Genomic DNA, 26,016 nt, shown 5'->3' with positions numbered 1-26,016 from the left:
GAAGCAGAGATGTAACTTCAAAAGGCAACTTTCTGTATTTCTTAGTGAGACATGTCGGACTCCAACAAATGACTTTAAAAAACTAAAGTATTCCAACATGAATACGCTCATTGGAAGTCTCAAAAAATAGTTTTGCTTTGAATTTCTGGGCATCTCGTATCCCTCTAATAAGATAATACCAAGTTAGATATCCTGATTTCATACACAAAACAAATTGAGAAGCTCCTCTAATCATTGATTTCTATTATTAAACATTCCGACAGACATCACCAACCAGTCTAAGTCGTACATAAACGAGTGTACCTGTACTAGTAAATCTACCCTCATGGAGATGAGGAGGAGGAGGATGATGAGGATGAGCTGGGGCGAGTTTCTGCAGCAGCCATTACTCCTATTGATCCACAAACAAGAGGGATTCTCAGACAATTCAACCCACCTCCAGGAATCAACGAGCATTCTGGCTGAGGTCTCTGCATGTTCTTCCCAGGGACGCAATTCACTGAGAAATCAAACCCCACATTCCTGAAGTATAGTTTGTTGCACTGCTGGCTGAACCCAGAAAAGAAATTGTAAGCAACAGTCAGATTCACGAGCCTTTTCAGAGAACAAACCGGGTCTGGCACAACCCCAGATAGCTCGTTGTGTGCCAAATTGAGAACCTCCATGTTTTCCAGACAAGATATGGTGTCCGGCAAATGACCCATTAACGAATTCGAGCTTACGTCCAACACTTGCATCTCTGTGAAAAGCCCAACTCCCTCGGGAATGCAACCTGTTAATTGGTTGTTAAGAAACAATATCTCCTTGAGGTTGGAACCCATGAAGCCAAAACTAATCGGGATGTTTCCACTGAACTTGTTGTTGGCTAAATTTATCACAGAAGCTGGGGAGTTAGCCAAGTTTTGCGGAAGCTGGCCTTCAAATTGGTTGTTGTTGAGAAAGATTGCATCTAGTTTCTTGTTGAATAGATCATCAGGAATGGACCCCGAGAATTCATTGAACCTGAGGTCCAAGTAAATGAGGTTTGGAATGTATAGAGTGACCACGGGGAAAGGACCAGAGAAGAGGTTGTTACTAAGGTCTAGCTCTTGGAGTGAGAAGAGATCTCTGAAAGTGTCAGGAAGTGTGCCTGAAAATCTGTTGCTGTTGAGGTGGAAAAGCGAAATATCAGTGAGCAAAGAGAGTTCCTTGACAAGAGTGCCTTGAAGATTTGCGTGGTTGAGATCTATACCTGCAACAACACGCCCGGGTGATGCATCCATCTCATATTGAGGCTCTGCACAAAAGACTCCTTTGTAAGAACAGACATCAGAGCCAACCCAAGTGTCTAAAATCCTCAATGGGTCATCTTTGATTGCAGATTTCCATGCCTGAAGAGCAGTGTAAGCTCCGTTGAGACTTGGAACCGAAGATCCAGAACCAGATGGCACTGGGTTGTTGACCCCACCACCAATCCAAACACCTCCACCACCACCGCCACCGCCGCCACCGCCTGCATTACCAATGCCAACATCAACACCAACCCCACCACCCACAGAAAAAGCAGCCACTGTTGAACTTATGCAGAGGAGGAGAACAGCTAGAAGCCAGCACTTCTCCATTTTCAGTGTATGATATAAAGATGCTAATTTGATGGGTTCGCCAGAGAGGTTGTCCAAGTAAGGCTTACCACTGAGACATTGAGAGGAAACGGGGGGGTTTAATTGGCCGGACGAGAGGAAATGTGCCCTGTTATTTATCTTTATCTATTTTTACTTTGGGCTCTATTTTTTTGGAATAATATCTTTTACTGTACATATGTTGACATGTGAGTTATTAATCAAATACTTTAACGTGGAAACAAACTGTTTTTTCTTTTTAGTTTTGAATTACTTTTCATTTCTGGAATTTGGCTATGTTTTGTAACTTTGATACTTTGATATATGTTTTATTTCTAACTTTATTAGCTTCGAAACTGGTCTCATATTTTTTTTTTTGGGCATATGGATGCATTAGTTTTGGTCCTAGCTTTTATTGATGAGAGATGTTTTAGACAAAAAGGAATTTTACAAAAGTAAACTAATAAATTGGCATGCCTTAATGCAATGCACATCAGATTATAAAATTATTTTTATTTTAAAATAAATTTAACATATCACATGAAACATTAATTTATGATTTTATTTTTATAAAATCTCTTTGTGTCTATAGCACTTCTCTTTAGGGCTGAGCACCGAATAAATCGAAGTTGGAATGCCCTACCTCTGACTCTGACTTTATCGGAGGTTGAATCTGACCTCTATCTCCGCCTTGTATATCCTCTGCTCCAACTCTTACAAGCCATCAAATACTGTTACTTGTTTCCAATTATAACAACCAATAACACAAATTAAAATCACATGTTATTGTCTCATTCCAACAACAAATAAAACCAAAGAAAGCCAAAAAAATCTATCATCTATCATCTATTATCCATAATCTACCTTTCATCCAACCAATCTAACCCATCTATCATCCATCATCCATCATCTATCCTCTAAATTACCCAACCAACCCATCATCCATCATCTACAACAAAAACAAGTTCTCCTTCCAACAACAAAAGGAAAACAACAACAAAACAAATATCTTATGACAACCAAATTATATGTCTTCATTCCAAATTTCCAACAACAAAAAAATCAAACTTCGAGTGCCATTCCAAATTGTGCCTAAGAAAATAGGCAAAATTAGTGAGGAAATGAGATAGGTCCACATAAATTAATAAAAATAAAGGAAATAAAATTGAACAAACAACAAGTTACACAATTTCAAAAATCACCTCAAACCTCAATCATTTTTATGTAATAGTCATATTGGTGGACAAGATGTTGAGGTGGACGTAGAAGTGTTTATGCCTTCAACATTCATGATTTAAAAATTAAAATACAACACGAACAAAATAGCTTCATGATTATAAACTTAGTAATACAAAAAATACTTCTAGTACTACTCCACAAAAATGAAGAGCATGGTACGAAAAGCAAGCAACAAACAAATCCAAACAAAACAAAGTCATGGATGAATAGGTTGAAAGTATGATCACTTCAATGCCATTAAGCTTGTACACCTTACTTGTGATGACAAAATTCATGAAACTATTCTTAATGATACATTTATATTGATTGATTATAGAGTAGGTCGTAAAATAGGCAAGTGTATGGTTGCACCAAAAGAAAAGAGAAAGGAGCCAAGCAATACTGTCAACACTACAACTCTAATCCATACATGATAAAGTCAATCTGACTGACCAAGAACCAGCAAAATAATTAACAACAAAAAAGAAAGTACAAAAATTGACAGATTCACAGCCAGCAAAAAAATTACCACACAATCACAGATTCACAACTAGCCAATCACATATACAAGTAGCAAAACAAAAAAAAAAAATGGGTACATAGATTTAAGTAGCAAAAAAATTACTGAAGTTTTAAATCACAACCACCATATCACATATTCACAACCAGCAAATAGGGTTGTAAATGAACTAGTCTGTTCGATAGTCCGCTCGGTACTCGCTTGGTTAAACTCGAATCGAACTCAACTCGTGAAAAAAAAAAAACTCGTTCGTAAAAGCAGATACCCGCTCGATTTGTAAATGACACATACCCAACAAAACTCGATTCAACTCGGCTAAGGCTCGTTAAGGCCCGCTCGTTTATGCTCAAGTCGACTCGTTAGCTCAACTCGATTAAAACTCATTCATATATTGATAAATATATGCATACACCTATGTATATATACATATATATGTATTAGCTAATAATATAAGCATATCACTTTTATAATTAAATATATAATATGTAATCTAATTACTTATGTCTATATAGTGAATATACTTCATAGATATATTTTATAATTTGTATAATAATTAGTCGATAAAATTTAATAATTTCATATACTAGTATATAAGAACCATATATGAAATAGTTATATGTTATCATATTAAGTGTATGTATTAATAATTATATATGTAGGCATATAATATATTTTTATTTTGAATAAATATCAACTGGTTAAATATTAATTATTTCTAAAATTTCTAAAATTTTATAATTCAATAGAAGTTGTTAGTTATATAAACTCAATATTAGATCTTTTATTTTTTTTATTTAATTCATTAATTATTGAATCTTATTCAAAAAATTAAAAAAAAATGAACAATTCGAGCTCGAGCTCGAGCTTGGCTCGACTTGAACTCGTTTGTGGGACGAGCTGGAGCTTGAGTTGGAGTTGAGAGTTAAGCTTATCGAGTCGAGCTCGAACAAAGAATAAAACAAATCTCGAGCTCGAACTCGAGTATTTTGAGTTGAGCCAAGCTCGGCAAGCCAAAGACCGGCTTGGCTTGGCTCGATTACAGCCCTACCAGCAAAAAACCAAACATGGTGAGGGGCAATGGAGGGACATACTATGGTGAACCAATTTCCAAAAATATGGAAGCAAACTTGGGCATGCAACATTGCAAGAAAATCCCAAATCTAGAAGCAAAATAATGATATTAGTCTAGCAACGAAAATGGATTTATTCACGGGTTAATTTACAGAGACCTAAATCTAGAAAAAAATCGGTAGATGTGAAGCTTACCTGGTGAATGTCACATCAGATCAGTAGATTAATTGTTTCTGACCTTAGATATCCAACTTAGGTAACGAGGAGAGAGAGGAGGCTCGTTCGGAGGAAGGGAGAGAATCAGGAGAGAAAAGAGGGACTTAGGGTTAGAGAGAGAAGCTGACGACAAGGTGGGTGGAGGCTGACCACAGGTTGGGAGGTGGCCAAGGATGAGGGGCAGGGGCAGTGACAACAGGTTGAGTTAGGGCTTTTTCTAAGAGAATCTAAGAGTGAGAAAAGTCTAAGGGTGAGGTCACGTTGGGGGGGCGGGGGGGGGGGGTTTGGGTTGGGTTGGGTAGAAACCTAGACAACGTAGTAAAAACGACGCCGTTTTGACTGGTTGCACCTTTTGGCCTAGGCTATTTCGATTTGGGCTTTTTTCCCGAAACTCTAAACTAAACCCTATTTTTTAAACCCTAAACTTAATTTTAATTTTAATCTTTTTTTTAGCCCTAATTTTTTTTATTTATGGTATTTATAATTGTTAGTATTGATTATTAATAAATATTAATTCACTAGTGTCTAATTATATGTTATCATACTATAATATCACTTGTTATTAACTCATTATGCTTGTACTATTCTAGTGTCTAACTTATTCTTATTATAGACTTGTACTATAATATTTAATTACATGTTATTATAATGGTCTAACATATTTCTAACTTAATTATATACTAGACTTACTCGTTCATTTTTACAAAATTTTTCATCTCATCTTATCTAATCATTACAATTTTATGAAATTTTCAAACAAAATAAAATAAACAATTCAATTTTTTCAAATCTTAAAACAAAAATAATATTAAAAAATATATTCTATCAATATTTTATTAAACTTTCAACTTTTATCTCAACTCATCTCATCTTTTATGCGAAAACAAACGAGACCTTAGTATTACATGTTATTATACATTAGTATTACTATACATTAGTATTACATGGTAGTAATACTATGATGTTAATTGTTTACATATACTAAACTATTATTAGTCAATTTATATTATAGTATAAGTATATTATTTTATAATAAATAGTTCATACTAGTATGTTATTGAATTTAAATATATAAGTTCCAGTTATATAACTATATAATTATACTAGTATATATGATCAACATATACATATATATATTTTTATAACATATGTACAATATCAGAGTTGGATTCGAATTTGGATTCGGAGTCAAAGTTGGAGGTTGGAGTCGAAGTAGAAGTCAAATTGGATCGGATCGGAGTTGGACTCCAACTCCGACTAGAAAGTGAAAAAAAAAAAAACTGACTCCAACTCAGTTTTATCGGAGTCGGATTCAAATTTTCAAATTTTTACTCATCCATACTTTATTGATTTATGTTACTCTTTCATCAATAAGTATTTTAAGTATGGTTAATGTTAGGGTGTATGTGGAGACCAGTTTTGGAGCTGAAAAAAGTGTTTGTTGGATGTGCGCTCGACGCACGCTCGAGTGAAGCTCAACCCACGAGTTCACTCGATGTGCGCTCGATAGTGGGTTCGAGCGAAGCTCAACCTATGAGTTCGCTCGAGTCTCGCTTGACATTAAGCTTGAGCGAGACACAAATCCTAGTGTTCGCTCGAGCCAATGTTGATTTGGCTATTCGCTCGAGGCGCACTAGACAAGCCGCTCGAGCGAAGAATGCAGATTTTGCCAATTAGGGTTTCTAGCACTGTTTGCAATATATTTGTCATATTTGACTTGTGTTGGACGAATTTCAGTATATTGTGAGAGAGAAAAATTGTTTAGTGAGTGCATGTTGTTTGAGAGAACAAAAAGTCTAAAGAGTATGAGTTGAGATTGAGTGATTGTAATCTCCTCTGGTTAATAAGATTTAAGCAGCTCTGTGGACGTAAGTAATTTTTCGAACCACGTATATTTTGTGTCGTATACTTGATTGTGATTGCTTTTACTTTATTTGTCATCATTGGTATGTGTGTTTTGCATAACATTACACAACAACTGATATCAGAGCCAAGGTCGAATCTGTAGGAGAATGATGGCTGGAGATTAAGTAATCACACCCGGGATCGAGAAATTCGACGACACTGATTTTAGGTACTGGAAGATGCTGATCGAGGACTATCTCTATAGGAATAGGCTTCATCTTCCACTGTTGGGAAAGAAGCTGGAAAGCATGGATGATGCTGAGTAGACCCTATTAGATCAACAGGTTCTTGGGCTTGTTCGACTGACCTTGTCCAGAACAGTGACACACAATGTCAGTAAGGAGAGAACTACAGTGGATCTCATGATGATTTTTCCAGGTATGTATGAAAAGCTGTAGGCAAACAATAAAATGCAATTGATGAAGAAATTGTTCAATTTGAAGATGTCGAAAGGTTTGTCAGTAGCCCAATACTTGAATGAATTCAATACGATCACAAATCAACTATCTTCTGTAGAGATTGAGTTTGATGATGAGATCAGAGTGTTGATTCTATTGGCATCTTTGCCAAATAGTTGGGAAACCATGAGGATGGTTGTAAGCAGTTCGGCCATTAAGATGAAATTGAACTATGACGACATACGTGACATGTCGCTCGAGCGAAGAACTCAAATTTTGCCAATTAGGATTTCTAGCTCCGTTTATTATATATTTGTCGTATTTGACTTGTGTTGGATGACTTTCAGCATATTGTAAGAGAGAACAATTGTCTAGTGAATACATATTGTGTGAGAAAATAAAAAGCCCTAGAGAGTGTGAGTTGAGATTGGGTGGTTGTAATCTCCTTTGGTTAATAAGATTTCTGTAACTCTATAGACATAGGCAATTTTCCGAACCACGTATATTGTGCGTCGTGTGCTTGATTGTGATTACTTTTACTTTATTTGTCATCGTTAGTATGTGTGTTTTGTACAACATTACACAACAGTTAATTATCCAAATAAAATATTAACATGCATTTGTATCATTATATCTACCATAACAGAAGTTTAAAATAATAATAAAAAAAATCAACAAAAGAAAAAAGAAAAAGAAAATATGAGTGGGTGGAACTTGGAAGCCAAACAAGTGGTTGTTTGCTTGATTTAATCTCATACAATTTGAAGCCACTCGAAGGCCTATCACAAGATATATAATTCACTCCCATAATGTTTTGGTTGATGAGATGGGTACGTCTATATATGCGCGTCTAATTTTCTCCTTTTTTTTTTTTTTTGGTTGATATGGTTTATTTTTGTTGTGTTTTAGTTGATTTTCTTGTTTTAGTCTTGGTATTATTTAGGATTGATACTTTTCGGGCTTAGATTTTTTATTTTAGATTTAGGTTATGTTTGGATATTATGAGTAGAATTCTCAAAACTTCTCATAATTTCATTTTCTAATGTCATTTAAATACAAAATATTTTTCACTTTAAGTTTTCAACTTTTTCTTTTAATCATTATTCAAATACAAAAATTAATTTAACTTCTATAAACTTCAAAATAAAACACAAAAATAAATATAGATTTTACAAACTTCAAAAAAAATTAATATTCAAAAATAATATTCAAATAATTTTATAATTTTATAATATTTTTATTCAACATTTTCTATTTTCTTTCTCAAAATTTAATAAAAATTAGGTGGTTATAATTTAGGTCATATTGGGAACCATAAAATGAGGAAAGCTTATTATTATGTAATCACCACTTGTTTAAAAAATTGAAACTAATGAAAAAATAATTAGATTCTCCCTCAATAAGTAGGTCCAATATGTAAAATATTTAATTAAATTAGATAGATTGTAGAATCGAGATTCAAATTTAGAACATTTACTTTGATATCATGTGAAATATTACTTTTTTAAAAGACTTCAACTAATGCAAATAAATATATTTAATTATTTACTTATTTTACTTAACACCTATGACCAGAAAAGTTAATGACTTTTATTATCAATTATTGTGTGACTTATGAATTTTGGTTTAATATAGCCAGGGTGCATTCATATTTTTGAGCTAGTATGCTCCTAAAGTCACCTTAATGATATGTAAGTAGTGACCATATGTCTCTTTCTTGGGCGGGGCATCAAGTACATGTATCTTTACCGATTAACCAATTTCTAAATGCTGGAGTAGATCCTAAAGAAATCCCACTTCCTCATGAATTTATCTTGAATCGGGATCTTTTGGCTCAACTTTATCCCAGTTTTGCTGAGGGAGCAACCCCATTTTTCACCTTGAATTGGTCAAAATATGCGGAATTTCTTACTTTTCGTGGAGGATTAGATCCAGTAACTGGGAGTTTATGGCTAACCGATATTGCACACCATCATTTAGCTATTGCAATTCTTTTCCTGATAGCGGGTCACATGTATAGGACCAACTGGGGCATTGGTCATGGTATAAAAGATATTTTAGAGGCTCATAAAGGTCCATTTACTATGATAAAAAACATTTATTTACAAGTTTATTTATTGACACACTAAATATATTATTAATATAAAATTATTACATTTATTATAACAAATGTTGATGCTGTAAAAATCACTCAACAGGTCGAAAGGGGAGAAATAGTCATTTTCGGCCACTTGGACCTCGGTCGGTATTGTTTGGAATCCCAAGCAGTGTTTCGGTGCGGTTGTACGGTAGCGTTGTGTAAGTCTATGGTGATGAATGGAAAATATAAGTGCAGAGAAATAAAAGAGATGAACACATGGGTTTACGTGGTTCGGCATAATGCCAATGTCCATGGGCGTTTGGGGAGGAGAAATTTATTATAATATTCTTGTTTACAGTCTCTCATAATATCTCATTTCTCATTATACAATGGTGGCTTTAGAATATAACTTTACTGGAGAAAATGCCTTCACTTGAACTCCCTGTCCTGAGGTTGAAGGAGAAGTCGAAGAGAAGAGGAGAAGAAACAAAGAAGAAGATTCTCCCTCGGTCATCTGGTTGAAGGCCTTTTATATATCTATTTGCATGTACCCATCATTGCGTGTGTCAGGAAGCCTTCCCTTCCCACTTGCGCCACTCATGTTGATGCTCTGAAGCCTGCCATATGCCTGTCATGTCCCCCACTCATATCTCTTATCCCCCACTCATAATGTGGCTTGGTGGATGGGCCCTGTAGTGGGCTTTATTGTTTTTACCCCCAATAGTACCCCGCAATTTTTAAGGTCAAGTAAGGACCTGAGAATCTTTAGAGGTAAAAATGTAGCCGACTTGATTTGCCCGGATATGCAGGGAAGTAAACTTTAGAGGTCGGTCCCCCATTCATTTGTTCCTTTAGGGCAAACAATAAATATTTTCGAACTCATGTTTGAGATATAAGCTCGATTATGTAGAGTGCGGGTAGGCAGCTTGTGACTTGGCTGAGCTGGGAGATGGGCTCGACCGCATAGAGTGTGAGTGCGGAACTCGGCTTAGGTAGGAGATGGACTCGACCCCATAGAGTGCTAGCACGTGGCTTGTCTAAGGCGGGAGATGGACCCAACTGCGTAGAGTGCGAGCGTATGGCTGGTTTAAGGCGGGAGATGGAGTCGACCGCGGAGCTCGGCTAAAGTGGGAGATGGACTCAATCGCATATGGTGCAACCGCGGAGCTCGGATGAGGCGGGAGGTTGGCTCGACCGTGTAGGGTGCAAGCGCAGATCTCGAATGTTTGTTGTTATTTGTAAAGTGTAAGCTCGTTTGATGTCCTTGTTTTTTCGTTAATGTTGGAGTTTGTGTAAGTAACCCACGCAAAGTGGTCAGAGGGCCCGTCAACCCCCTCAGTCCACCTTAGGCAGTTGTCGAGCCCGTCGGCTCGTTCTCAAAGGTAACCTGAGCATGGCGGTTGTGGAGCCAGGAGGCCCATTAACTCCGTAAGCTCGTTCTCAAAGGTAACTCACTGGCAGTGGTTATAGCTTGAGCGTGGCACTCGGCACGAGTCAAGGGACCCATTTTCTTATGAGTGTAAGGACTCGGCTTTGTTGGACAGGGAGTCAGCGGCAAGTCTTCGGACTTGGCCTTACCCTGTAGCGAGTCAAGGGACCCGTTTTCTTGCGAGTGTAGAGACTCGGCTTTGTTGGACAAGGGGTCTCATCCGTGCCAAATTGCTTTGCTGGAGCGCAGGGCCACATGATCGGCATTTCCACACTATAAGAAGTAATTTCGTTAGTAGAAATAAATTCACACAAATTTTGAGAGACAATACCGGAAAGTTTTTAGTTGATGTGGTCAATCTTTTTGCTTTGACTAAAAAGTTGTCTATTGTTGGTTGTGATTCCTATGCATGTAGGTGAGCTCCGTGTTAGGCAGTCTGAGCAGGCGAATCCTAAGCTATGGGTCTTATGCCTAGCAGATAAGTCCTGAGCAGATCAACTGCTTTTCCGAGTTGGACAATGATGTCCCCGAGCTATACTTTTCTTGCTTAGCAAGTCCTGTGTAGGAGAGGTGTCGAGTTGGTGGGCTAGAGATACTGAGCTGGTGTCAATCGTGTAGCAGGTTCCCGAGCTGGGGAAGAGGCTTCCTAGCGGGTGACATTCGAGCAAGGAGATGGGAGGAATTGGAGATGGTGGCTCTCGAGTGTAGTTGTTCCTAAGCTGAGGGGTCGTGATGGTGACTCTTGAGTAGGTGGCTCCTGAGTAGCAGAGTCCTGAGTCGAGCGGTTATGATGGTGACTCCCGAGCAGGTGGCTCTCAAGCAGAAGAGTCCCGAGCAGAGAGGCTGTGACAGTGGCTCCTGAGCAGGTGACTCCCGAGCAGGTGGTTCCCAAGTGGAGTAATTTCTGATGGTGGCTCCCGAGTGTAGTTATTCCCGAGCGGATGAGTCCCAAACCGAGGGGCTGTGATGGTGACTCTGGAGCAGGTGGCTCCCAAGTAGGTGACTCCCGAGCAGGTAACTCCTCAGCAGGTGGCTCTCGAGCAAAGTGAGGGTTTGTCCCAAGCATGGATTTCCAGAGAAGTGGGGGTGTGTCTACCATGCGCCTCATCCCTCAGAAGTCTAGCGGTTAAGTGGTAACCGTCATCAAGTCCATGGAGCTCACGGCAGTGTCGTGAGTCTAAACGCACATTGGTGCACCACACGACTAGCCGTCATGGCCAGCCGGCTGGGTTGGTCGGAGACCACCACATGGGAGGCAGACAGAGCCGGCGACCCCCTTGGTGGTTGTCAGGGCCCCAACCGTGCCATTGTGGGGCTAGGCTTCGTGTCCCTTACCGGGCATGAGGCTACGCACACGACTTCCCTGGCGAGGAGTTCAGTTAGTCCCTTGCAGGGGCTAGGGGCGGAAGTTGTGCACAGTTTCCTCCAGAGTACTGTACACTGGACCGGGGGGGGGGGGGGGGGGAGTACACGTGGGGCCCGGGGGGCAGCGCTTGTGTGCTACTGTGCAGTCAAGTGCACAATGTTTGCCCGCTAGTGTTCGAACAATGTACTTTTATGTGATATAGTGATTCGGGTGCAGGGGCGAAGAGTTCAGTAAGTCCCTCACTTGGGCGAGAAAGATTTTATCTTTCTTCACCAAAAATCTTTCTCGTTCGCTACCCTCCCATTTTTCATAAATGTAAAAGTTAAGAAAATTTAGAATACTCTTCTCGAAGGGCATTATCCGTTCTTCTGATGATTTATCCAGTGCGCCGAGAAATCGTCATTGTCCCACCTCTAATGAAAAAAGGAAATCATATCCCACAGATGACGCCATTGTTGATGCTGTAAAAATCGCTCAATAGGCTAGAAGGGGAGAAAGAGTCATTCCCAGCCCACTGGGACGACTTGGGCCTCATTCGATATTGTTTGGAGTCCCCAGCAGTGTTCCAGTGAGGTTGTACGGTGGCAATGCTTACGTTCATGGCGATGAAGGGAAGACATAAGTGCAGAGAAATAAAAGAGATGAACACATTGGTTTACGTGGTTCGACATAATGCCTACGTCCACGGGCGTTTGAGAAGGAGAACTCCACTATAATATTCTTGTTTATAGTCTCTCATAGTCTCTCATTTCTCATTGTACAATGGTAGCTTCGGAATATAACTTTACTGGAGAAAATGCCTTCACTTGAACTCCCTGTCCCGAGGTTGAAGTAGAAGTTGAAGAGAAGAGAAGAAGAATCGAAGAAAAAGATTCTCCCTTGGTCATCTGGCTGAAGACTTTTTTATATATCAATTTGCGCATGCCCGTCATTGCGTGTGTCAGGAAGCCTACCCTTCCCACTTGCGCCACTCATGTTGATGCTTTGAAACCTGCCACCTGCCTGTCATGTGCCCCACTCATATCTTTTGTCCCCCACTCATAATGCTCAGACGAAAGTTGCTAGGATTTTTTAAAAATAATAATGATACAGAAAAGTTCTATAACATAAACTGAATTTATATGATATATTAGATCTATTTTATAATAAAAATAATTTTATAATCAAACGTATTATGTCCAGATACATTAGTTTATAAAATGAAATTTTATAATAATAATAATAATATAATATAATGTCCCAACAAACGACTACACAATTCTAAAAATTGGTACAAGAAAAATTGGGTTATCTGCGTATATAAGTGTGCATGTGCTAGCTTCACTAGTTTTATTGACAGCTCACTTACCAACAATCAAGCAAAGATCTCCTCCACATTTGTAACTCCACGATTTTAGGAATTAGCCTTTAATTTTGTAATTGTAAATTCATACCATACTGTAATAGTTGTCTCAGATAGATTTTTTCCTTGTATCTATTTATTTTGATCACTCTTCACTGTAAAATCAAAGTTTTGGAAATACAAAGTTTCAATTCTTGACATGGTATCAGCCTAACCGATCCTTTCTTTCTCACGTTCTCATGGCTTCTTCCTCCAATCCTCCCTCCTCCCTATACCTTCTTCACCCCTCCGATTCCCCTAGCCTCATCCTTGTCTCTAGTCTTCTCGTCGGCGACAATTTTTCCACATGGAAAAAAGTCATGACCCGTGCTCTTAATGCCAAAAACAAACTAGTTTTTGTTGATGGCACCCTTCCTCCATCCTAACCTACTACTACATATTACAAACAATGGAACCAAACTAAAGATATGGTTCTCACCTGGCTCCTCAATTCCATCAATCCCTCCTTAGCCAACTTCCTTGAATTCCACACTGATCCTTGAGAAGTGTGGCTTGATCTTCAATCATGTCTTTGCATGGCAATAATGCTAGGATTTACCATCTCAAGCGTGAGTTATCCTCCCTGCAGCAACACAACCAGTTTATTCATGACTATTACAATCAAATCAAGCAAATTTGGGATGAACTCAACCATTTACAAAAAACCACCGATCTGAAAGAACTACAGCAACAAGCTGAAGATGGGAGAGTTAACCAATTTTTACTTGGCCTAAATGACTCATTTTCCCAACTCCGAACCCAGATTCTTGCCATGGAAACTCTTCCCGCCATCAACAAAATTTTTTTCTATTATTTTTTAAGAAGAGCAACAGCGTCTCCTCCATGTCCAACCAATGGTGGCGTCGGAAGCACCTCACACCTTTGCCGCTCACTCCGGTGGTCCTCCGAAGAAGCCTCCGCTCTACACCGAATGTGGAAAGCATGGCCACACCCGTGACCGATGTTGGCAGCTCATTGGGTATCCCGCAGGACGCGAGCCCCGCGACAGACAACAGTCTTCCATCCTCGGCAAACCTCCTCCCTTGTCGCAGATGGCCACCAAGCCTCGTCTCCTCTCCCATCCCTGGTTTAATGCTAGATCTCTACCAGAGGTTGCTTGACTTGCTCAAGCTGCCCACTCCCACCGCAAATTTTGTCAGTAATGTCTCCTCATCTTTCGTCTTTGATAGCCACCGTGATTGGGTGGTTGATAGTGGCGCCACTGACCACCTGTGCCATAACCGCACCTTGTTCTCCTCTTTGATTTCTTCATCCTCCGACCGCATTGTTACTTTACCAAATGGGAGTTTAATTAAAATAGAGGGTGTCGGCACATGCATTTTAGCAGAACACCTTACTTTACACAATGTCCTTTTTGTCCCTCAGGTTCTTTTTAATCTCCTTTTAGTCCCTAAGCTCACCACAACTAATTCTTGCATTGTTTCTTTTTCTTCTTCCAATGTTTCTTTTCAGGACCTACACTCGACGAGACTGATTGGAGCGGATGAACTTTGCAATGGATTTTATGTGTACCGGTCACCTCCCACCATGGCTCTTTCTACTCAAATCACTATGAATAAAATTTTATGGCACCAACATTTAAGTCACCCTTCCCGTTTAGTCATTCTTAGTCTTTTCAATAATTCTTGCATTATTTCTGATTGTGATATTTGTGCTCGTTCTAAGCACACTAGACTTCCTTTTTCTATTCATGGTAATAAAAGTGCTATGGCTTTTTAATAGGATCTTTTGTGATATATGGGGTGTCTATCATACCGCCTCTATTTGTGGTGCTCATTATTTTCTTATCATTGTTGATAATTTCTCTCACACCACTTGGATTTATCTCATGCGCTATAAATCCGAAGCATACACTCATCTCATGCATTTCTTCGCTCACATCCAAAATCAGTTCAATACTACCATTAAAATCATTCGCACTAACAATGGCCAAAAATTTATTTCTCATAAATTTCAAAATTATCTTCATGAACATGGCATCATTCATGAACACACCTGTGTTGAACCTCCTCAACAAAATGGTGTTGCGGAACGTAAACATTGACACCTTTTGAATGTCGCTCGTAGCCTACGTTTTCATGTTCACTTGCCTCTAAAATTTTGGGGTGAATGTGTCCTCACTACTGCCTATCTCATCAACCGCACGCCAAGTTGCATTCTTCAAAATAAATCTCCTTTTGAACTTCTCTTTAATACCCTCACCAAAATATGACCATCTCCGTGTGTTTGCTACCTTTGTTATGCCCAAACTCTCCAAGCTTCCCGCGACAAATTTTCCCCTCGTGCCTCTAAGTGTCTCTTTCTCTGGAAATTCTTGACAAATTCCCCTATGTTTAAAGTCATGTTAATGGCATAAAGCAGCCTATAGATCATGACATATGAATCAATGAGATGACTAGTCATGTTCAAAATAGGTCATAGTACACGTTGATGACCTAGCCTGTTAAAGAAAGAATACCCACTGTCATAAGCACCAGCTCAAATGACGAAGAGAATCCTCTCATCAATAAAGGACATAGCCAATGGCAAAAGGACCAGAAGCACTCAACAAAACAGAGGCACCAAATGCTCTACAATGAAGGACATGGCACACGACAAAGGCCTCAGGAGCACTCAACAAATGCATCAAAGCAGAGAAATGGAATACCCTTGTAACAGAAATGTACTACATCATACACGTGTCATCAATCTAGAGGGAAAGTTTGTTATGGTTCTGTGTATAAATACATGTAAATGTAAAGGAAGTAGTGTGTGAAAAGAGACAGATTTTATTCAATACATTTCGCCCATTGAGGCATTTCAAAGAACACATTTCGGACTCTCCTATTCATATGATTTAATATGGTATCAGGAGACCAGTAAGACTCACGTCTTCCTCACCTCACCATGGCGTCTTCACCTCCACCTCCACCCCCACACCCACCCCCACCTTACGCTATTACCAACACCAACAATATCAACAACTGTGTTCCTATTAAACTTACCAATGATAACTATTTATTATGGAAAGCCCAAATGGTTCCTTTTCTCAAAGGAAACCAGTTATATGATCATGTAGATGGCACCTCATCTATGCCTCCCCCCATGATTAATAACCAACCAAATCCACATTTCACAAAGTGGACCTTACTTGATCAACGAATACTTTCTACTCTCAACTCTTCTCTCTCCGAAAATGTGTTGGCGCAGGTACTGGACTCTACCACCTCCAGTGAGGTCTGGCATACACTTCAAGAGCTTTTCATAGCTCAATCCTCAGCACATCTTATGCAGACTCATTTTCAGCTGGCAACACTAAAGAAAGGTTCCGAAAGTATCACTAAGTATTATAACAAAGCTAAGTCACTTGCATCCTCTCTAAGTGCGGCAGGTCAATCCTTATCACACACTGAGTTTTCTGTCTATCTACTTGCTGGTTTAGGTTCTGATTATGAATCTCTTGTTACTTCACTCACTACACGAGCTGATCCATTATTATCACAACAGATTTACAGTTTTCTCTTAAATTCTGAGTCTCGTCTAGCTCATCAATCTCATTCTTTGTTATCTAGTAATCTACTCTTTGCCCATCTTACTGTCACCAAACAACGTTCCACAACTTTTCATTCTTCAAATTACAGAGGCAGGGGTGGTTGTACAAGCAGGGGTTAAGGCCGTGGTAATGGAAGAATGCTCTCGAATTTTTTCTCCAACAGAAATGATCCTAGACCTACATGCCAAGTTTGTCATAAGTCAAGTCACATTGCACTAACATGTTACTAGAGGTTTAATCAAACCTATCAAGCTTCCCCTCCACCATCTTTCTCGACTAAATATACTACTACTCATACTCCTTTCACCCCACCAATTTTTAATCAATGGTTCCCAGATAGTGTAGCTACGACTCATTTTACATAAGATGTTCACAATCTCAACTTGGAAGCAATATCTTATTAAGGCTTAGATCAGGTCAGCATTGGAGATAGCTCCTCCATTCCCATCCAACATACTGGTTCGGCTCATCTCCATATGCTCAATGGTAATTTTCTTCTCAATCAACTTTTACATGTTCCTTCTATAACAAAAAATCTTTTATTTGTGAGACAATTTTGCTTGGAAAATCCAGTCTACTTTGAGTTTTATTCCTCTGGTTTTCTTGTGAAGGATTTACAAACACAAGAGGTTCAACTTTAGGGCACCGTTAAGGATGGCTTGTACGTTCTCCCATCAACAGCTTCGACTTGACCAAAAACTGCTTCCGCACATCATGCACTCATTGGCACTCGCACATCTCCCTCTACCTGGCACATGCATCTTGGACACACTTCACCCAGAATCACGTCACTTGTTATCAGTAGTTTTTAGATTCCTTTAAATACCAAGTCTACTACTCACACTTGTACAACTTGTTTATAAGTTAAATCACATGCACTTCCATATCCTTCCTCTCCTTCCATCTCCACCGCTCCTTTTCAATTAATGTTCTTAGATGTTTGGGGTTTGGCACTTGTCCTATCTTCTACAAGTTGTCGTTACTATCTTGCTATAGTCGATGATTTTACAAAATACAGTTGGTTGTTTCCTTTGCAAGCCAAGTCTGATGTTACACCCATTTTTATTGCTCTTATGCATTACATCACAAACCAATTTTCCACTAAAATCTGAACTATGCAAACAGATGGAAGGGGTGAATTTTGACCCCTTAGAAAAATTCTCCAAGATAATAGCATTGGACATCGTCTAATGTGCCCTTACCCTCATGCCTAGAATGGTAGTATCGAGAGGCGTCATCGACATATTGTTGAGACGGATCTCTCTTTACTAACTCAAGCATCAATGCCCACCAAATTTTGGGTATTTGCATTCCAAACTGCAATTTATTTAATAAATCGAATGCTTGCACCCATTTCAAAAAATAAATCTCCATTTTTTAAATTATTTGGACACCCACCTGATTATCAATTTCTTAAGATTTTTGGGTCTGCATGTTGGCCAAATATTCGCTCTTTTAATAAACATAAAATGGATCTTAGATCTAAAATGTGTGTTTTTATGGGTTATAGTCCTGACCATAAGGGGGATTTCTATTTTGATCCATCCTCGGGCTGAACCTATATCTCTAGGGATGTAAGGTTTGATGAAACAACCTTTCCTTTCTCACTGACCTAGTTCGCTCAACAATCTGTTTCTTCATCTGGACCCAATATCGATGGGCCACTCAACTCTCTCACATTCGGTTTCTTTTCACTAATCTCTCTAAACACACCCTTCACTCATACGCCCAGCCCAAATGAAAATTCAAGCCCAGCTTCCACACATCAACACTCAGACAATCCGCCTAACTCTCCAAACCCGCCTGCTTCTTTGGTTTCTTCCTCGATATTGCCGCATCTTCCCAACTCCAACCCTAATGTTGTCGATGCATCCTCAGTTAGCAATAATCAACCAAATAAATCCCTGCAACCTACACATCCCATGATTACCCGACTCAAAGACAACATCTGCTGCCCTCGGGTTCGCATGGATGGAACTATTTCCTGGCTTTCCCTCTCTCTCACAGAAACTCCACTTCCATTAGTACCTAAAGAACCCTCTAATTTCACTAAGGCAGCTAAGTATCCTGAATGGAGAGAGGCAATGAAGCTTGAATTTCAGGCTTTATTGCAAAATTCCACTTGGAAACTTATTCCATCGTCGGCTTCCTACAACATCTTGGGTAAAAAATGGATCCTCAAAACCAAACGTAGATCTGATGGATCTCTTGAAAGACGCAAGGCCCGTCTAGTTGCTAAGGGATTTTATCAACAACCAGGGGTGGACTAGTCAGAAACCTTTTCTCCAATAGTAAAACTTGTGACTATTCAGATTCTTCTTTCTCTAGCAGTCACTCTTAACTGGCCACTTCAACAACTAGACTTACAAAATGCTTTCCTTCACGGTGACCTGGAAGAGGTAGTCTATATGAATCAACCTCCTGGATTTGTTCATCCAGATTTTTTTACACACGTGTGTAAGCTCAAATAGGCCTTCTATGGCCTTAAACATGCACCAAGGTTCTGGTTCTGCAAGCTAAGTACTCAACTCATTTCTTTAGGATTTCATGAATCTCAGTTAGATACATCTCTGTTTGTATTTCAAAATTCTGATCATGTTCTGTTTGTGCTTGTATACGTTGATGTCATAATTGTCAATGATTTCATTCATGCTCTTGGTAAACACTTCCCTGTCAAAGATCTAGGGCAGTTGCATTTTTTCTTAGGTATAGAAGTTCACATAAACTAATCAAGGTTTATTTTTAAATCAGTCCAAGTATATTTCTGATTTACTTCAACGTACCAATATGCATCAAGCAAAGCCAGTTTCAACACCCATGTCAACTTCCACCAAACTCACAATTTTTTATGGATCCTCTTTTGAGGATCCTCAACTCTACCGCAGTGTAGTAGGAAGTTTACAATATTTAGCATTCACTCATCCCGATATTTCTTTTTCTGTCAATGAAGTTTGTCAATTCATGCATAGTCCAAAAATCTCTCATTAGCAAGCTGTCAAGCTTATATTACACTACTTACGCCGTACTACTCACATGGGTCTTCATTTTTCCAAAAAATCATCTCATAACATTTCAGCCTACTCCGATGTTGACTGGATTGGATACCCTGATGACAGGAAATCCACAGGGGGATTCTATGTTATTTTTGGTTCAAATCTTGTTTCTTAGGGCTCCAAAAAGCAGCCCAAGGTAGCTAGGTCCTCAATTGAGGCTGAGTATAAGGCAGTAGCCAACACTGCGTGTGAAATAATCTGGATTCATCACTATTAAGAGACCTTGGGATTTTTCTGCAAAAACCCCCCAACACTTTGGTGTGATAATTTAGGAGCCACATACCTCTCGGTTAATTCAGTTTTACATGCAAGAACAAAACATGTGGAATTAGACTATCATTTTGTTAGGGATAGAGTGGCATCAAAATCTCTTATTGTATCCTTTGTTTCAAGCAAAGATCAAGTGGATGATATATTAACCAAACCACTTTCTTTGGCAAGATTTACTTTGTTACAATCAAGCCTCACTTTAACACAAGTGTCACTTGACTCGAGAGGGGCTATTAAAGAAAGAATACCCACTATCATAAGCCTCAACTCAAATGATGAAGAGAATCCTCTCATCAAATAAAGGACACAGCCAACGACAAAAGGACTAGAAGCACTCAGCAAAACAAAGGCACCAAGTGTTCTACAATGAAGGACATGGCACACGGCAAAGGCCTTAGGAGCACTCAACAAATGCATCATAGCAGAGAAATGAAATACCCCTATAACATAAATGTACTACATCATACACGTGTCATCAGTCTAGAGGGAAAGTTTGTTATGGCTCTGTGTATAAATACATGTAAATGTAAAGGAAGTAGTGTGTGAAAAAAGAGACAGATTTTATTCAATACATTTCGCCCATTGAGGCATTTCACAGAATACCTTTCAGGCTCTCCTATTCACATGATTTAATATGGTCAATGACTACTCCAATTCATAAACTTAAAAATCTTTAGATGTTTAACAAGAAAAATAAATGCATGAGGTTCAAAACACCAATGCATATATAATAAGACTTACTAGGATGAACATGCACTGTGCAGTAATGTTCTAGTACTCTTGTCTACCATACAACTACTCCTGGATACCATTAATTATCTGCTTCTTGTTACACTAGAGACGTCCGATCTCCTGATCATCATCGTTAGGGATAGAGATCAGGTTCGATCATTATATAAATAAAAGTATAGATGCATATATGCAAATCTGAGCTCGATCGCATGCATGCATGCATGGAAGCTAGGCTGGCTATGCAGTACTAGAGGATATTGATAGGGAAAACGCTCCAGACCATGAACGTAAAGCATATAATTTTCTTCTCCAAAATTTGTGTGGTCGAAGAAGCTCATGAAGATGGGTGCTAGCTGAATGGTCCTAGCCATATATTCTGCCATAATTGCAGTTTTTTAGACTCTCTCTCTCTCTCCCCAAAATGTTGTTTTTTTTTTCGATTTTTCTCTCATAATGGCTGATCAACATTTATATTAATTTATTTAGTGTCCTTAATTATGCCGTAATGCCAGAGCATTTATATATATATAGTACTGTCACTCAGAGAAGAAGTTGGTATCGGTGTTAAAAAAGTTGTAGTAGTACGCTTTCAGCAATTTATGCTAACAAAGATGATCTTTTGAGTTCACAAATCTATGTGGGATGAAGGATCTACCAGTCTCGCATTCATCCACCTTACAGTCAGACTACTAACCATTAATCATTGCTTTTTGGACTGGAAAATACCTTATTGGCCTGATCCTGCAAGAAATCTAAGAGTCATGTTAGGCTATATTAATTTGTTTTTAAACGAGTAATCCTGTTTTTTTGTTTTAAATTTTATCATTTTCAATCACAAAAATATATATGTAACATCTTTTAAGTGATTTATTTAAACAAGAATTTACTTCCATATGTTATATCAACTTATGTGAAATGAGTGACAATTCAGTCGAACAGTAATATTGATACTTGATTCCAACCCCTTAACGTGAAATTAAAATTTTATCAATTTTTTTTCTCTTTAATTGTTCATTCTTGCTTGATTTTTAGGATTCCTCCCACTAGTCTGCTCTCCATGGAGACTAGGGGACCATGGTCCCGAAAGTTTCAAAAAAACCTAAGTAAATATATATACATAAGATCTAATCATTCTTTTTCCTATTTGATTGTTCATTCTTACAAACAGTAGACTTTTAGGATACCTCCCACTAGTCTGTATGCTCTCCATGGGGACTAGGGGACCATGGCCCCTAAAGTTTCAAAAAAACCTAAATAAATATATATACAAAAGCAATGAAATAGTTGTGATCTCTGGAAACTTGATTCCAAAATTTACTATGAAGGTGCTTTATACATTGCCAACAAGACTTTACCACAGAATATATTTACATACCTTTGTGATTGAGAAAGCTGTACCATAGATGTAAACTAAAAAAAATTGATTTCCTACGTCTCTTGTTTGATTAATTAGCATGTACGTTACACAAATTCATGATTACTTTAACTTACCAAGTGCTACAATTCAATAACCTAAAAAACGTTCTTGCTATATATGCAAATGTCCCTCTCCCCCTTTTGTATTAGGGTACTTAAGAGAATAGGATTTGAAGTTTGAGAAATGCTTTGTCTATATATAATAAGATATCTTATACAAAGAAGTTAATTTATATACTGATATAGTTTAATCTAATGGATCATATAAAACCACATCAATATGTAAACTTATTTGTGTAAGATTTGTGTAGACCTAATCCTTCTATTAAAGTCAATTTTATGTCTCTATAAGAATTTGAAGTTTTGAGTCTATTTAGGATCTCCATTTATAGGGTTTGGGCTATAAAGGCTTGACAAAAGAGAAATTTTTATTTTTCATCTTAACTTTATCATCTTAGTCACACTTGTTGATCATGTGATATATTTTAAATGATGAATGTCCATTTTAAATAATACACACGACTTAACGTTTCATATCAATACGTATGACTGGAAGAATATATATAAAATTTAAAATAAAAAATTATATTGCTCTAAAAAAAATATTGTAATTTTCAGAAAGAAAAATTCTATACACCTTACTATCATCTCACTTTCACCCCATTAAATATGATGTGACATATTTATCACTATTAAATGATCATTTATTATATTTTTTTTATCATCTAATAGTAATAAATATATCACATACCATTTAATATGATTAAAATAAAATAAAAATATGATATATAACATTACTCGTAACCATGCTTTCTCACCAAGTGACCATTTTGTGAAGGATAAAGAAAAAAGAAAGAAGTGTCCATTTGGTCATTTAAAGATCAGGCGTTAAGTCGAGAAAAGTTGCGGCCTGAATATTTCTCAACGTACTTACTAATTATTTTTTTCAGTCTTTTAAGATTTTTGGATCCACAAACGGATTGATCTCATTTTATTATTATAATTTTTTTAAATTCTCATATAAAATATAATTAATAAATAATTTAATTTTTTTAAATATCAAAATAATAATAATATTAAAAAATAATATTCTAATAATATTTTATTCAATTTTTATCTAAAATTATCTCATCTCATTTCACTATCCAATCAAGGCTTAAGTCTTTCCCTTGACATAATTATTTACTCAAAACATTCACTTTTTTCTCGTGATACTCATAATTCCTTGACATTTAATTCAAATATTGGTTCTTATTCTCTGTTATAGAAATCATTTCATCCAAAAGATCATTATTCATAGAATCATTGCTTGGCATATCTCATTCAAAAGATTGCATCATTAAATTGACTAATAATAGCCTCCCTCCCCACATGAGTCACTACAAAGCTATAACCTCATAATCAACTAATTCTTCTAAATTATTGATTTTGCCTCGGTTGTACATTTGATTTTTTTTTAATAAATATTTGTATAAGGTTAAAAAATTGGAGCAAAGAGAAGAAAAACGTTAATAATAATCTAAAAAAAAAAAAAAAACAGAGAGATAAAAAGTAAAAGCTTTGTTTGGTTATAAGGTTGGCCCTTTGAGGCTTTTTTTTTTTTTTTTTTTTTTTTTTCAGAAGCATTAATTAAGTAGATTCATTTGCACATACGGGTTCGTATATAATTGTTTGTTTGAATGACTTCAGTACTTAATGTTTTTGAAATCCCGTGTAAAAAAAAATGTGTTATATGGATAGAGTTAATGAGAGGGCTGGCCACATACAATAATGCAGTATGGTTGTCGAGATCATTATTAATCTATTGTGTTGGCTTTGAATTAGTATTTTTGTGTGTTGAGTTTGAGTTTTAGCGGAAGAATATTAAAGAGATTTTGAAAGCCCTTGATCTACATGTTGAAGCTGATCATGTGGGTTAATTCAACATCAAGTGGTACTACAAGTTAGGTCTCGTTTGTTTTCACAACTCACCTCATCTCTTATCTAATTATTACAACTTTTTTAAATTTTCATACAAAATAAAATAAACAATTTAAATTTTTCAAATTTTAAAACAAAAATAATATTAAAAAAATATATTGTAACAATATTTTATTTAACTTTTAACTTTAATCTCAACTCATCTCATCTACGAAAACAAACGAAACCTCAAATCATGTAGAGGGTGGCTCATCCTCTTAAGGCGGCATCGTATATATGGTACCGTGCGCTATTAGTCTCCGCCGCCGCTAGACGGCAATAATCACCAGATGTGGCTATCAACATTGAAGAAAAATATTTTAGATTGTTTAATTTCGATTTGGTAATAACGAATTGAGGAGCATTAATCCTCTTTCAAAAATCAAAATTAGAAAAATTATAGTCTTTGTGGTCCGCAAGTATCATCACCACCCCATTACAATTGATCCAGTAGGGTCCATAGGCATGTAAAGCCCAATAGTTAAAAACCCAACCCAATCTTTGTTGACCCAGTTTACCTTATCCATTTAAGTTGGCCGTTTTGGTTAGGGTTATTTGAAAAACAAATTTCTTGGCTCGACCCATTATAAAGTCCATGCTCGAGAATTCAAAGAACAAATGAATGAGATACCACTACGACAAAAAAAAAAAAAAAAGTTTTCCGGCACTTTTATTATTGGAGCTTATAAAGACGCCGGTAAAAGTAGTTTTCCGGCACGCCATGCACGTTACTTACCTGTGCATGGTGCATGTGAACAGTGCACACCACCCTTTCCCTGGGTCGCTCCATTTATATATCTTATTCATTCTAAGAACACAGGCCAAGTAAAGTATATAGGTGAAAAGTCGAGAAACTCATATGATCTTTTCGGGAGATCATGATCTCGTGAACTGGAGAATAATCCTTCTACCAATGTAGAACAAAAAGAAAACCATCTCACATATGATACCAACTGTTTATGCATAAAATCGTCCAACAGATCGGAGAAAAAATCATCCTTGACCCATCGTCGTGACTCGAGCCTTGACGAAATGAATAGATATCCACGGTGGCAGTTCGGGGCGTTAGTATGGTGCTCGTACATATATTCATAGTAGTAAATAGAAAAAAAAATACAAGAAATATAAGTACAAAATGAGACACTAATTAAATTATTGGGCATAGGGCCACATCCACATGTCATTCCAAGGAAAAATTCATCATAGTAAAAATATTTTACAGTCTAGCTCTATTGATTTTTTATTACTCATTGTGTACAGATTGTGTACAGTGAGGGATGGTAACCCCTTAAGATCCAGATAATGATGTCTCACCTCACGAGGTTGAATAAGCTCTATCCACAACAGGAGTTGCCCAGGAGTCCTGAAAAAGTCCCTTCTTATGGCCCTCTGAGAGTGGCCTTGAGGGAGGACAACTGTATGTCACCTTATCATTTTCTCTCCCGTGTCTGACTTTTTTTCTTCCATCAATCTTTCTTTTATCTTTTTCTTTGTCTATTTTTCTCTTGCGTGTCTAACTTTCTCTCTTTTGATATATCAGTAGTTCAAAAACAAATAAAGAAAAGAATGTTCGCTTTCTACGAATCTGATTGAAAACTATATCGGCATCCTCATACATGACAAAGAATTAAAAGAGAGTGAAAAAAATGAGGTAGCATGTTTGAGACTAGACCTGAGTCATTTAATTTCATGATCTCAGATTCTCCACCACCTGATCCAAGCTGATCTTCTACTTCATCCGCAAATTAAGGACATATATATATATATATATATATATATATATATGCCTCAATGCTTCCTGAACCACAACGAGAGGCACGTACGGCGATATTTTGCATGCATGGCATTATT

General features: G+C 37.5%; 2 protein-coding genes across 2 annotated transcripts in view; one reads left to right on the top strand and one right to left on the bottom strand.

Annotated features, from left to right (window-relative positions):
• Positions 1-26,016, top strand: part of LOC109009972 (deoxyhypusine synthase) — an 871,604-nt gene that overhangs the window by 407,816 nt on the left and 437,772 nt on the right. The window lies entirely within an intron of this gene.
• Positions 37-1,795, bottom strand: LOC109010130 (leucine-rich repeat extensin-like protein 4). The gene has a single exon (XM_018990852.2). The coding sequence runs from the start codon at positions 1,599-1,601 to the stop codon at positions 324-326; it is 1,278 nt and encodes a 425-aa protein (XP_018846397.1). The 5' UTR covers positions 1,602-1,795; the 3' UTR covers positions 37-323.

Source organism: Juglans regia, chromosome 1, assembly GCF_001411555.2.
Source record: "Juglans regia cultivar Chandler chromosome 1, Walnut 2.0, whole genome shotgun sequence".
In the NCBI taxonomy this organism is placed as follows: domain Eukaryota; kingdom Viridiplantae; phylum Streptophyta; class Magnoliopsida; order Fagales; family Juglandaceae; genus Juglans; species Juglans regia.
This window is presented reverse-complemented; position numbering and strand designations above follow the sequence as displayed.